At 43.5% G+C, this 15,519-nt stretch overlaps 1 protein-coding gene across 2 annotated transcripts in view; it reads left to right on the forward strand.

Moving 5' to 3' along the window:
* The window catches only part of TEX55 (testis expressed 55), a 136,357-nt gene that overhangs the window by 56,029 nt on the left and 64,809 nt on the right, over positions 1 to 15,519 (forward strand). For both annotated transcript variants that reach the window (XM_089654738.1, XM_089654737.1), the window contains exon 4: positions 3,331 to 3,384. In XM_089654738.1, coding sequence (XP_089510864.1) covers positions 3,331 to 3,384 — 54 coding nt within the window. The remainder of the gene's footprint in view (positions 1 to 3,330; positions 3,385 to 15,519) is intronic.

Genomic DNA, 15,519 nt, shown 5'->3' on the forward strand with positions numbered 1-15,519 from the left:
TGAAAACACATTTATTTACATTAACCACTTACCGTCCGCTCGCCTGCATTGTACTGCGGACAGGTGGCAGCTACAGGCAAATCGCTCTGCTCTTCCGGGTTCAGAGAGCGCATGCACACGCCCCTCCTTCCCACTCCATTTGCTGCAGGAGATGTTTGTCAGCAGGTCCCGGCCAATGATTTGTGGCCTGGACTCTGCTGATCTCCTGCAACGAATGGAGAAGCAAAGCTGTGCCTGTATTTGAAAATACAGGCACAGGATCTATCCGAATTTTCTCTCCCTGGAACCTTTTTGTTGCAGGGAGAGAAGAAAGACACACCACGAGTAAAAACAGTACATTTGCACCCACACATTAGTTAGGCACATTTTAACCCCTTGATTTCTATTTTTTAAACCTTTGATCACCCCGTCACTCTGCAAGTGCCATTAGTAGACTGTCAGTGTATAGTATTTTTCACTCATCACTGTATTACTTCCACTAGGGACGTCAAATAGTGTCAGGGTCATTTAGTGATAGATTACATGCACATTAGTGCATCATACTATCATGCTAAAGGTCGCTGATCACTGTCATTACTAGTATAGTGTTTGTATGAATCAATATATTGATCACGAACAGATCTATACTAGTGTCCTCTTAGTATTAGTGTCCCCAAAAACGCAGTGTTAGCAGGATCAGCCCCGTTCGCTGCTAACACTTGCATTTAGCCCCTCAGGCCCTCCCCCCAACATGTTTAGTGTTAGTAGATAGTAGACTGTCACTTGATACATTGCTCACAAAACCGCCGCATCAGCAAAATCAAGCCTGATCTCTGCTAGCACTAGCAGGTGCATTTTATTGGTAGCGGATCAAAAAGTCCCTGACAGCCAGGTGCTCTTTTTCCCATGAGTCGTACTAGGTACTTGTAAATTTAGAACGAAAAATGTCTCAAAAGAGGTACACTAGTGAAGAGGCCTACAGTATTCTGAGCATGTCAGATGAGAGCGAAGGGGAAGCCTCTCTGACAGAATCCACCTCAGAATAGAAGCCTGTAGAAAGCAGCGACACCATGACAAGTAGCTTGGATGATGGAGAAGACATCCCTGTTAAGATCAGGCGTACCCGATCCCATGTAGCTGAAGTGCAAGGAACACATGACTTGTCTCATATGCAGTAGGGAACAAATGTGTATACGCCCCAGCAAAACATCTGCGTGGATGAGTCCCTCTTTCATTTTACTGGTCGCCTTGCATTCAAACAAAACCTCCCCAGCAAGTGTGCCATATATGGGGTCAAAACGCATGAGCTCTATGAGAGGGCCACAGGCTTTACATGTAATTTTAGGGTTTATGAGGGAAGAGACAGTGAAGTAGAGCCCCCCCGACTGCCCATGCTACATGAGGAGCAGTGGCGAGATAGTATGGTACTTGTTCCGCAAGGGGTACCACTTATATGTGGACAACTTCTATACAAGAGTGCCACTATTTAGACATTTATACAATCTTGGTATTGGCTCATATGGCACCGTGCGACCTAATCGTCAGGGCATCACCTAATGGCTTGTAAACACCTAGAAAGGGGGCGAAAGCCTGCTTGAGAAACAATGAATTGTTTGCAGTGAAGTGGAAGGACAAACTAGATGTTTTCGTCCTGTCTTCCATTTATGCAGATGCGAACTATACAAATTAGCATTGCATTTGGTGTTGTTGAGAAACCCTTCTGTCTCCATGACTATAACCTTAACATGGGAGGGGTGGACTTCAACAATCCAATGATGAATCTGTACCTAGTTTCCAGCAAAGGTCGACACTGGTACAAAAGGGTGTCTTTTAATTTATTTCAATTGGCTATATATACAGTGAAGGAAATAGGTATTTGATCCCCGGCCGATTTTGAATGTTTGCCCACTCACAAAGAAATGATCGGTCTAAAAATCGAATGTTCGGTGTATTGTAACACTGAGAGACAGAATAGCAACGAAACATTCAAAAGAAATGCAGGTCTAGCAAATTATGCACTGATTTGCATGTTCATGAGGGAAATAAGTATTTGATCCCCTTCACAAAACATGACTTAGTACTTGGTGGCAAATCCCTTGTTGGCAATCACAGAGGTCAGACGTTTCCTGTAGTCCGCCACCAGGTTTGCACACATCTCAGGAGGGATTTTGGCCCACTCCTCTTCGCAGATCCTCTCCAAGTCATTAAGGTTTGGTGGCTGATGTTTGGCAACTCGAACTTTCAGCTCCCTCCACAGATTTTCAATCGGATTAAGGTCTGGAGCCTGGCTAGGCCACTCCAGGACCTTAATGTGCTTCTTCTTGAGCCACTCCTTTGTTGCCTTGGCCGTGTGTTTTGGGTCATTGTCATGCTGGAACACCCATCCACAATGCCCTGGCTGAGGGAAGAAGGTTCTCACCCAAGATTTGATGGTACCTTGCCCCGTCCATCGTCCCTTTGATGCCATGCAGTCGTCCTGTCCCCTTAGCAGACCCCACCAAAGCAGAATGTTTCCACCACCATGTTTGACAGTTGGGATGGTGTTCTTGGGGTCATAGAAAGCATTCCTCCTCCTCCAAACATGGTGTGTTGAGTTGATGCCAAAGAGCTCGATTTTAGTCTCATCAATAAATGCATTCTAACAAATTATGCACTGTTTTTATAATAGAAACAAAGAAAAACTTTTTTTTCAAATTTTTTTTTGTTTATAGCAAATAAAATAAAAGACCCAGCGGCGAGTAAATACCACCAAAAAAAGCTCTATTTTTGTGAAAAATAATGATAAAAAGTACAATGTTGCATGATCGCACAATTATCAAAGTGCGACAGCGCTGAAAGCTGAAAATTGGCCTGGACAGGAAGGGGGTATAAGTGCCCGGTAGGCAAATGTCCAGTAAAAAAAAAATAAAAAGTCATAAATTAAGCCAAAAATGTATTCTGCTCCATGTCTTTGATAAATAAAAAATCCCAATACGTGTAAATTAATTGGTTTACATGAAAGTTATAGCATTTACAAATGGCGGAATAGATACTGTTTTTTTCACAAGCAACGGCGGCGATCAGTGACTTATAGCGGGACTGTGGCGGGCATTCTGACACTGGGGGGGACTGACCTGGTGTCGCTGACAATATTGAGAAACGCTGTCTGGTAAGAATGCTGCATTGCAAGAAAAAGTACATAATATTTGGTGTACAATGCACGTTTCCCATCAACTGTAAGCCTTATTTCAATTTTCAGCTGCTTCAGCAAAGAGCAATAAATACAGTATGTAATATAAAACTGAGTTTGCAGGAGAATAAATAGGCTAAACCTTTCCTTCCAATAATGTTTTTTTTTGTCCTTTTAAACAGGTAGGTGAGGATATTCCAGAGGGTCCCCTTCCTGACCACTTCCACGGAGTAAAAGTAAGTGGATGTTATAAGACACAAAGCTGATTGTTTTTACATGACCCAATCATTATTATTATTAAAGACATTATAAACATTCCTAACTGCACCTACATAACATCTGCATTAATCTTGTAGTTTCATGGTGTCATGGTGTCAAATGGTGTCATTTGTTTCCCTGTAGTACAACCTATAGTAGGATAAATGTTCAAATTCCTGTGTCAGCAGTTTATTTTTGTGTACAAACATATGGCATAGCACTGCTCAGGTTAACCACTTTCCCTCCAGAGGATTTGTCCCCCTTCCTGACCAGGCCATTTTTTGTGATACAGTGTTGTTACTTTAACTGAGAATTGCACGGTCATGCAACGCTTCACCCAAATGAAATATATGTCACTCTCCGCTCCTCACAAGACCTCCTTCTCTCTAGTTCCCTGGTCTCCTCCTCCCATGCCCGCCTCCAGAACTTCTCCAGGGCTTCACCCATCCTCTGGAACTCCCTACCCCAATCCATCAGACTATCACCTACTCTCCTCTCCTTTAGGCGCACCCTGAAAACCCACCTCTTCAGGGAAGCCTACCCTGCCCTCTGCTAATTGCCGATCTCCTCCACTCTTCCTACCACTCCATCCTCCACAGCTTTTCCTCCTGTATCATTATCCCCTCCCTCCTAGACTGTAATCTCCAAGGAGCAGGGCCCTTGAACCCCTCATGTATCGCACTGTATTGTTATTGTACTGTCTCATGTACTGTCTCCCATTATAATGTACAGCACTCAGCAAACTGTTGGCGCTATATAAATCCTGTATAATAATATTAATGTCCTTTTTCCCCACAAATAGTGTTTTCTTTCGGTGGTATTTGATCACCACTGGGTTTTTTCTTTTTTGCGCTATAAACAAAAAAAAGACCAGCAATTTAGAAAAAAAAAACTACATTTTCGACATTTTGCTATAGAACATACTTAGTAAAAAAAATTTTAAAAATCAAATTTTGTCATAAATTTAGGCTAAAATGTATTCTGCTCCATGTCTTTGCTAAAAAAAAATTCCCTATACGTGTAAATTAATTAGTTTACATGAAAGATATAGCGTCTACAAATGGCAGTATAGATACTGGAATTTTAATTTTTTTTTATACTAGTAATGGTGGCGATCAGCGACTTACAGCGGGCATTCTGACACTGGGAGGGGGGGGGGGGATTACTAACTGCCACTGACATCCCCAGTGACACCAATACAGTGATCAGTGCTAATAAAAAGCACTGACACTGTACTAATGGCACTGGGCAGGAAGGGGTTAATAGCTGGGGTGATCAAAGGGTTAACTGTGTGCTGTGTGTGTTTTACTAGGGAGACATGCTGTGCAGAGAAATACACAGCAGCATGTTACTGCTGACAGGAGAGAGACCTGTGTTGTTTACACACAGACCTCCCGCCTGTCAGTGTTACTTGGCGATCGCTGGGTGCCGGCGGGGAATCTCCGTCGGGGACCCGATGATTGATATCTGTAGCTGGCTGTGTGCGCGCCCCCCCTACCCGGAAATGCAAATCACGCGTGTATATATATATATATATATATATATAGTATCTCCCAGAAGTGAGTGCGCCCCTCACATTTTTGTAAATATTTGATTCTCTCTTTTCATGTGACAACACTGAAGAAATGACACTTTGCCGCAATGTGACGTAGTCAGTGTACAGCTTGTATAACATGTAAATTTGCTGTCCCCTCAAAATAACTCAACACACAGCCATTAATGTCTAAACCGCTGGCAACAAAAGTGAGTCCACCCCTAAGTGACAATGTCCAAATTGGGCCCAAAGTGTCAATATTTTGTGTGGCCACCATTATTTTCCAGCACTGCCTTAACCCTCTTGGGCGTGTAGTTCACCAGAGCTTCACAGGTTGCCACTGGAGTCCTCTTCCACTCCTCCATGACGACTTCACAGAGCTGGTGGATGTTAGAGACCTTCCATTTGAGGATGCCTCACAGATGCTCAATAGGGTATAGGTCTGGAGACATGCAAATGAAATAATTGCCATTACAGACTGTTCTGCGGGTGCATTGTGTAGCAAGGAACGTGAACAAAATGGGTGGAACTCCGCTTTAATGAATGAAATTAATTCATGACAGTTTGCTTACATAATATAATGTGATTGCTATGATTGGTCACAGTGATCACATGATACCCTGGCCGCTCACAGCAACCAGGTACTGAGCACCGTAAGCGGTCATGGGATTGTGCTGCTGGGAGGCGCACTAGTGCACAAGTGCTGAGTGACGTACCCAGGGGCGGACTGACCATTTGGAAACTCGGGCACTGCCCGAGGGCCCGGGGTCAGAAGGGGGCTCCATGAGATGCCCCTGGTACCTTTTTCATAGGCTTTTTTGAGTTTGGGCAAGGACACAGGGGCCCCATGATCCCCTATTGCCGAGGGCCCCATGAGTTGTCAGTCCGCCCCTGGACGTACCCATACGTTGTTCAGCCTGTAGCTACCACCGGCAGGAAAAGTACTCTGGGCGGGTGGCAAGCGGTTAAAGAGTTAGTTCACCTTTACCAAAAAACTGCCTATGCTGGTAGGGGACACCTGTAGATTAAAACAAACTGCGCATCTGTGACCAGGGTAAATAATGCCCTTGCTGTAGGTGTAGGCCATTTGTGTACCTCCACAAGCCTGGCCGAAAAACTCCCAGAGATGGCTTCATCCATTCTGCCTTGTTGCTAAGACATTGCCAAGACACTCCCAGCCAATTCAAGTCTCCTTGCATGCTCTCTCTCTCCCCTGTCACAGTAGCTCTGTGGTCAGCGATGTTGCAACAGAGAGCTAATGGCCACATGTGCGGGGGTTGGAGAGCTTGCTCCTGTGATGTAGGTTAGAAACAGCTGGGAATGTCTTAGCAATGTCCTAGCAACAAGGCAGGACAGGATGATACCATCTCTGGGAGTTTTTCGGTCAGGCTTCGAGAAGTATCTCAATGGCCTACACCTATACCAAGGCTTTATCCAACTTTAGTCTAAGCTGCACAGTTTGTTTTATATCTACAGGCGCCCCTTTACCTGCATAGGCCAGTTTATGGTAGAGGTGACCTAACCCGTTAAAAAAAGAATGAACATTGACCAAAGAGGCTCAACTAAAGTGCTAATGGAGCTCTAGGCAACATTCCTCACCAAATCCATCACATATTCCAGCTGGTTTTTCACTTTTCTAATCCTATTTTTCTAGAAGTTCAATGCTTTCAAAAAAACTTGTCAAAGCAAAATGGAATGTGATCCAATACCGTATATACTCGAGTATAAGCCGAGTTTTTCAGCACATTTTTTGTGCTGAAAAACGGCCCCCTCGGCTTATACTTGAGTCAACGTCTGCAGGGGGGGGCGCGAGGCTCCGTCAAGGGGGTGGGCAGAGGGCTGCTGTCTCTTACCTGGCTCCCACAATGATCCATCCAGGAAGCGCTGCTCCTTCCGTCACTCCGGCCACTCCCTCACTCCTGCCGCTCGGCTCCGCCTCCTCACTGGTGATTGGCCGCCAGAACTGTAGCTCAGGAAAGGTACACAGGCGGCCAATCACGGGCAAGGAGGCGGAGCCGAGCGGACCCGCGAAAATCGAGTGAGGGAAAAGCCGGTAAGTGTGCAATGCAGAGGTGCTGCTGCAACCACATATGCTGGCTGCAGCAGCACCATACTGCAACAGGGGTCAGCAAGTGTCATTTGTGTCAGTGGGAGGAATAGTGCCGCATCATTGGTGTCACTGATGGGGCACTATTCCTCCAACTGACACCAATGATGGGGCACTATTCCTCCCACTGATACTAATGATGGGGCATTATTCCTCCCACTGACACCAATGATGGGGCACTATTCCTCCCACTGATACCAATGATGGGGCACTATTCCTCCCACTGATACCAATGATGGGGCACTATTCCTCCCACTGATACCAATGATGGGGCACTATTCCTCCCACTAATACCAATGATGGGGCACTATTCCTCCCACTAATACCAATGATGGGACACTATTCCTCCCACTGATACCAATGATGGGGCACTATTCCTCCCACTAATACCAATGATGGGGCACTATTCCTCCACTAATACCAATGATGGGGCACTATTCCTCCCACTAACACCAATGATGGGGCACTATCCCTCCCACTGACACCAATGATGGGGCACTATTCCTCCCACTGATACTAATGATGGGGGTTATACTCGAGTCAATAGTTTTTCCCAGTTTTTTGTGGTAAAATTAGGTACCTCGGCTTATATTCGGGTCGGCTTATACTCGAGTATATACGGTAATTAAATTCCTAGGAATAAATGTGCTGTGTAACAGTACCAGACTTCAGATTTGTCTTTACTGAGAAAAGTCAACCTCATAGTAATTACTTCTTAAGACTAATGTGGGTGTTTTTATAATGTGGGTGGTTTTTATAATGTGGGTGTTTTTATAATGTGGGTGTTTTTTATAATGTGGGTGGTTTTATAATGTGGGTGGTTTTTATAATGTGGGTGGTTTTTATAATATGGGTGGTTTTTATAATATGGGTGGTTTTTATAATGTGGGTGGTTTTTATAATATGGGTGGTTTTTATAATGTGGGTGGTTTTTATAATATGGGTGGTTTTTATAATGTGGGTGGTTTTGTTAATACGATGTAATAGCAAACAGATATGACTGTTATTACACTTTTATTCATTAATATTAAATATGTATTATTGGAGTATCAGCATAATTCAATTTAGTAGTGAAGAGGAAGCTGCTTGATTGCTCTTGCTTGCAGTGGACCTTTTTTAACTAGTTAAATTCTCAATAAGCAAAACCGACTACGATTATGTACTTTTTCAATGTTAACATTACAAAACATTTTCACATGAAAAAAAATGGTAAAAGGCTGGCAAGTTAGGTAATATCTATAAAGAGTTATTTTTTTTAATCACAAAATCTGAACTTTTTTCTTTGGTTGTCACTTTTTTTTTTTGTTTACAAACGGTTTTATTATATGAAAGTAGACTGTAAAACAACAGTTCATTTACAAATGATACAGTAGAAACAAGGCACTTCTGAAAAGCACAATACAGAAAAATATATTAACGCAAGAAAGAGAAGAAACAGAAAGAGTAGGTTGCAAGTACATGAGATACAAAGATGATAAGGTGGATTGAATGATACATCTGTCAACAGTATATGCCAGTCAATTTTCAGTAGGGATGTTGTTAAGTATGCAATAAATATCTATAATCCCTCCATGACTCCCACTTTTTATCAAACAAGTGCATCTTATCCAGTAGGGTATAATGAATACGTTCCATGAGCATTACAGCGTCTGTTCTGTGTAAAACGGAGGCCAAGGGTACAGAATTGGACCTCCAATGTAAGGCAATAGACCATAAAGTAGCACTACATATAGTATGTATTAATCTCATAATGGCATCAGAGACCCCCGGAAGCGCCCAACAGGCAAGTCTGTAAAGACAATCGTACCGGGGTACCCACCAGTGAGGTAGCCACCTCAGATATCCTGCACCAAATCATAGATATGGACGGGCAATCCCAAAATACATGGACCAGAGTGCCTGTGAGGCCACAGCCCCGGAAACATAAAGGGGACGTTTGTGGGAACAGTATATGTAGTCTTGAAGGGGTATAGTACCATCTGGTTAGAACCTTGAGGGCCGTGGTTGTCACTTTTGACATAATGATCACATGCAAAAAAAAAAAAGCCTTCAGTATGTAGTTAACCCTTTGAGGACCAAGGGACGTATTTGTCCCATGTTTTTAATTGCCTGTATCATCAGATTAAGAACTTAAAATACTTTTTTTTTTTTTGGTTTGAGTCAAAATATTAGTTCTTATCAACAAATGGATCTAGCTTTTTGCCAATTATTTCATGAATTGGCTTAGTTACAGCAACTGAAGTGTACAAACTTTAAAAACAAAAAATTGATTCTTTTGGCGTTCCGTAATCTTATGGTCCTCAAAGGGTTAAGGCGTTGCCACTTTCATGTAGCAGTAGCATCTACACTGGTTTATTTTTAATACAGTAATTGCTGGATACAATTATAAAACAGAAAAAAATATAGATATAAATTCATTATTTTTAATTATAAATTAATACAAACTACATTTTTTGCACATTTGTCAGCCTGTAATTTAAAAAGAGACAATTTTTATAGAAAAAAAAGTGTACCAAATAAAAGCCTAACATGTCCAACAGTGTACCAAAAAAAACCTAAAATGTCCTTTTAAAAAAAAAATTAAAATAATTTAGGTGTGGTAGTCATAGAATAACTGTCAATATAACCGACCTGTGCTTGATGCAGCCAAATTTGGCTTGGGGATTTAGTTATCAATGGCCTCTAATTATGAAAGGGTTAAATAGTTACAAAAATGAAGGTCCAACAACAGCCAAAAGTTTTTAGTTTTGGATAAAAGGGAAAATGGTGAAGAATCATACTTATTGTCTCAAATTAGATCCATTTACAAGGATTGAAGTCTTGGCTAATTTGGAGCTTTAAAAAAAAATGTAAACAATATAATTTTTAAAAATGTTGCAGTCTATTATTAAAAAATATTTCAAAAATTGCAAAAAGAAACAGTGCTTATTAAATAGTGTACCAAATAAAAGCTTAATATGTCTTTAAAAAATATTGCCAAGTTAACTGACTTGTGCTACTGCCCTGCTGCAGGGTGTTCGCCAAGTGGTTGAGTTAAGTTTGTATGTTCCTAGATTGTAAGCTCCAAGGATCAGGCCCTCCTATCCCTCTTGTATTGAACTGTATTGTTACTGTATTGTCTCCCGTTATTATTATTATTATTATTATTATACAGTATTTATAAAGCGCCAATAGTTCGCTCAGCGCTGTACATTACAAAGGGGGACAGAACATGTGACAGAACAATACCAATACAATGCAAAACATGAGGGGATCGAGGGCCCTGCTCTTTCGAGCTTACAATCTAGGAGGGAGGGGATGGTGGCACAGGAGGAGATAGCTGTGGGGGATGGGGTGGTAGGAAGAGTGGAGGAGGTCGGCAAGTTAGCAGGGGGTGGGGTAGGCTTCCCTGAAGAGATGGGTTTTCAGAGTGCGCCTAAAGGAGAGGAGAGTAGGTGATAATCTGATGGGTTGGGGCAGGGAGTTCCAGAGGATGGGTGACACCCTGGAGAAGTCCTGGAGGCGGGCATGGGAGGAGGAGACCAGGGAACCGTTATATTGTGAAGCGCTGAGCAAACTGTTGGCGCAATATAAATCCTGTATAATAATAATGTAGTTGGAACCGGTACATTTTTAAAGTGAAACTCCAGCCAAAAAAAAATGTTAAGTTTTGGATAGCCTAGGGAAGGGTTAACTGGCCATGCAGTGATGTGGGATTGCTGACAGGTCCGCCAGGCAGTAGGTGGCAGCATGCGATGAGCAGCAAGAGGGCCGCCTGCAGGTTTCCGGGACCAGTGTAATATTCTTAAGTGTGAGTCATATGTAAGTCGGTTGTTGTAACTCGGGAACTGCCTGTATGAAATAAAAGCCTAATATGTCCTTTAAAAAAATAAAATAAAATTTAGTATGTAAATTAGCCATAGAATTATTGTCTGGTTAACTGACCTGCGCTAATGTTGTCATTTTGGCTTGGACATTTAGATATCAGTGACTTCTAATCACGAAAGGGTTAAATGGTTAAAAATAAAAAAATTAAGGTCCAACGATACCCAAATTTTTGAATAAAAGTGAAAAATGCTGAAAAATCACACTTATTTGCAAAATTAAACCCCTTTACATGAACTGGAAGTCTTGACTAGGTTTGGGCACAAAAAAATTTAAATAAAAAAAAAATCTAGGGATGGAAGAAGGGCAAAGTAAAGTGAGCGAGCACTTATGTAATAGGTAGAGGAGTGCCCAGCAAGGGCTGTGATCCAGATTTGGCCTAACCCTTATGAGATTCGCTACGCTGGCTAACACAGTACTACCCAGGGGCGGACTGACCATTCGAGCACTTGGGCACTGCCCGAGGGCCCGGGGTCAGTAAGGGCCCCCATGAGATGCCCCTGGTACCTTTTTTATAGGCTTTTTTGAGTGTGGGCAAGGACACAGGGGCACCATGATCCCCTATTACCCGGGGGCCCCATGAGTTGTCAGTCCGCCCCTGATACTACCCTTATCTAGGTTTCTAGTGGCCATTATGTAATTATTTTTTTGTTTTGTGGTGTAGAAATCCTTTAAGGCAGCATTGTTGTCTGGTTTTTGTGCTGAGCAAGAGCTGGCAATGCAGCAGTTACTCAGTTAACCCAAATCTGCAGCCCCAGCACTTGGAGACCTGCCCTGTGGATAATAGAAAATAGCCAGAATGCATCATATATCTATATGGCAGAAGTCAAATAGATTTAGGATTATAACCCTCTTCAGTTATGAATGTCCTGTACACACAGGAATTAACTCTGTCTGCTCCACTGCAAGCTTTACCATCACCAATAATATACACTGCTCAAAAAATGAAAGGAACACTTTGAAAACACATTAGATCTCAATGGAGAAAAATCTCCTGCTGGATATCTATACTGATATGGACGGGGTGATGTGTTAGGAATGTAAGGATGCCCCATCGTTTGATGGAAATGAAAATTATCAACTTACGGAGGACTGAATTCAAAGTGAAAAAATGATGCAGCAGGCTAGTCCATTTTGCTGAAATTTCATTGCAGCAACTCAAAATGGTACTCGGCTCCTAATGAGATGACGGATGGTGTCCTGGGGGATTTCCTCCCAGATCTGGACCAGGGCATCACTGAGCTCCTGCACAGTCTGAGGTGCAACCTGGCGGCATTGGATGGACCGAAACATGATATCCCAGAGGTGTTCTATTGGATTTAGGTCAGGCAAGCATGGGGGCCATTCAGTGGTATCAATTCCTTCATCCTCCAGGAACTGCCTGTATACTTTTGACACATGAGGCATTGTCATGCACAAGGAGGAATTCAGGACCCACTGCACCAGTGTAGGGTTGGCAATGGGTCCAAGGATGTCATCCCGATACCTAATGACAGTCAGGGTGCCATTGTCTAGCCTGTAGAGGTCTGTGTGTCCCTCCATGGATATGCCTCCCCAGACCATCACTGACCCACCACCAAAACGGTCATGCTGAACGATGTTACAGGCAGCATAATGTTCTCCATGACTTCTCCAGACCCTTTCACATTTGTCTCATGTGCTCAGGGTGAACCTGCTCTCATCTGTGAAAAGCACAGGGGGCCAGTGGTGGACCTGCCAATTCTGGTGTTCGACGGCAAATGCCAATCGAGCTCTATGGTGCCAGGAAGTGAGCACAGGGCCCACTAGAGGACATCGGATCCTCACGCCACCCTCATGAAGTCTGTTTCCTTGGTCAGAGACATTCACACCAGCGGCCTGCTGGAGGTTATTTTGTAGGGCTCTGGCAGTGCTCATCCTGTTCCTCCTTGCACAAAGGAGCAGATACCGGTCCTGCTGATGGGTTAAGGCCCTTCTATGGCCCTGTCCAGCACTCCTGGAATCTCCTCCATGCTCTTGAGACTGTGCTGGAGACACAGCAAACCTTCTTGCAATGGCACGTATTGATGTGCCATCCTGGAGGAGTTGGTCTGCCTGTGCAGCCTCTGTAGGATATCGCCTTGTGCTACCAGTAGTGACATTGACCCTAGCCAAATGCAAAACCAATGCAAAACAGTCAGAAAAGATGAGTAGGGAAAAAATTGACAGTGGCCTACACTTGTAAAACCATTCCTGTTTTGGGGGTCGTCTCATTGCTGCCCATCTAGTGCACCGGTTGTTAATTTCATTAACACCAAAGCAGCTGAAACTGATTAACAACCCCCCCTGCGACTTACCTGACCAGATCCATATCCAGGGAGTTTAACTGACCTGATGCTATGCTCTGATTAAAAAGTGTTCCTTTTTTTTAGCAGTATATATATATACACACACACTATATTGCCAAAAATATTGGGCCAGCCCTCCAAATCACTGGATTCAGGTATTCCAATCACCTCCATGGCCACAGGTGTATAAATCAAGCACCTAGGCATGCAGACGGCTTCTACAAACATTGGTGAAAGAATGGGTCGCTCTCAGGAGCTCAGTGACTCCAAGCGTGGTCCTGTGATAGGCTGCCACCTGCGCAATAAGTCCATCCGTGACATTTCCTGGCTACTAAATATTCCACGCTCAACTGTTAGTGGGATTATAACAAAGTGGAAGCAACTGGGAACAACAGCAACTCAGCCACCATGTAGTAGGCCACGTCACATGACAGAGGGGGGGCAGTGCATGCTGAAGCGCACAGTGCGCAGACGTCGCCAACTGTCTGCAGAGTCAACATCTAAAGACCTCCAAACTTGGTGTGGCCTTCAGATTAGCACAACAACAGTGTGTAGAGAGCTTCATGGAATCGGTTTCCACGGCCGAGCAGCTGCATCCATGCCTTACATCACCAAGTGCAATGCAAAGCGTTGGATGCAGTGGTGTAAAGCACGCCGCCACTGACTCTAGAGCAGTGGAGACGTGTTCTCTGCAGTAACGAATGACGCTTCTCTGTCTGGCAATGGATGTGACTGGCTTTGGCGGTTGCCAGCAGAACAGTACTTGCCTGACTGCATTGTACCAAGTGTAAAATTTGGTGGAGGGGGGATTATGGTGTGGGGTTGTTTTTCAGGGGTTGGGCTCGGCCCCCTAATTCCAGTGAAGACATTTTGGACAATTTCATGCTCCCAACTTTGTGGGAAGAGTTTGGGGATGGCCCTTTCCTGTTCCAACATGACTGCACACCAGTGCACAAAGCAAGGTCCATGAAGACATGGAGGAGCCAGTTTGGGGTGGAGGAACTTGACTGGCCTGCACAGAGTCCTGACCTCAACCCCATAGAACACCTTTGGGATGAATTAGAGTGGAGAAAGTGAGCCAGGCCTTCTCGTCCAACATCAGTGCCTGACCTCACAAATGTGCTTCTGGAAGAATGGTCCAACCTTCCCATAGACACCCTCCTAAACCTTGTGGACAGCCTTCCCAGAAGAGTTGAAGCTGTTATAGCTGCAGAGGGCGGGGCCAACTCAATATTGAACCCTACAGACTAAGACTGGGGGGCCATTAAAATTCATGGGAATGTAAAGTATGAGTACATTTTTTACTATAAAACAACAAACTGATTTTAACAAATACATAGTGCAGGACTGAAATCTGGATTTTATGTGAAAGTCAATACCATTTAAACTGCTCTGATGAGTATTCCCCAAACAAGTTATAGTGCAACCAATTACATTCAGAAGTCATAATGTGATAAATGGAGCTGCTCACCTGTCTGCAATTAAATATCAGGAACATTTTCTCAAAATAAATGCACCTATTTCTGGAAGGCTCCACAGGTTGGCAGAGAACGTATCTGAACAGCATGTTGAGAACCAAAGAGCTATTAAAACAGAGTTAAATGGGTATAAACCCTTACATATAGCCAGTGAAGTGGCTGGTCTCAGGTGATACACAGAGATGAAACAAATTCTCCTACATAAGTTGTGCTTCTGCAGTCTTCTCTTCTCTACATCCATTCAAAATGCTAAATTTATAAAGCCTGTCTGAGAGTTCAGAAAAAAGGGGGAGGAGAGCTGAAATTACACTCTGCAGAGCTCAGTGAGGAGAGCTATGAGAGCTGATTGAAGGGAAGAGACACACCCCCCTCCACACAGCTCATAGGAACAGAGCTGAGGCTGTCAATCTGCTGGCTGTCCCTCCCCTGTTACCTGTTATCTCTTGGTGTCTGGAGAACTTGTCAGTTTTCATGCTGATAGCACAGGAGCCAGGCAGCAGACAGAAATGACAATTAGTGCTCTAAATTGAGACACACTATAGAAGGATATGCTTTGCTCATATTTCATGTCTGAGGTTTACAACCACTTTCAAGTTCTGTAGACCATTCAGACGGGGTTGGGTTACAAAAAAATGTTTTTTTTTCCAAACGTTGAATGTACCTGGAGTATTGTTAAATCCTGTAGTAAAAAGCGAGAGATTATGGCATAACCACAACACTGAGACAAATAGATAAACATTACATCAGCTGTAAAGAGCAGTGAGTCGATGGAAGATACATAAGACAGTCATGGAACAGAGGGACTTACTGGCTTCGCACTTCAG

This window comes from Staurois parvus, unplaced genomic scaffold (assembly GCF_062004578.1).
Source record: "Staurois parvus isolate SC_StPar_1 unplaced genomic scaffold, SC_StPar_1.0 ptg000795l, whole genome shotgun sequence".
Taxonomy (NCBI): Eukaryota; Metazoa; Chordata; class Amphibia; order Anura; family Ranidae; genus Staurois; species Staurois parvus.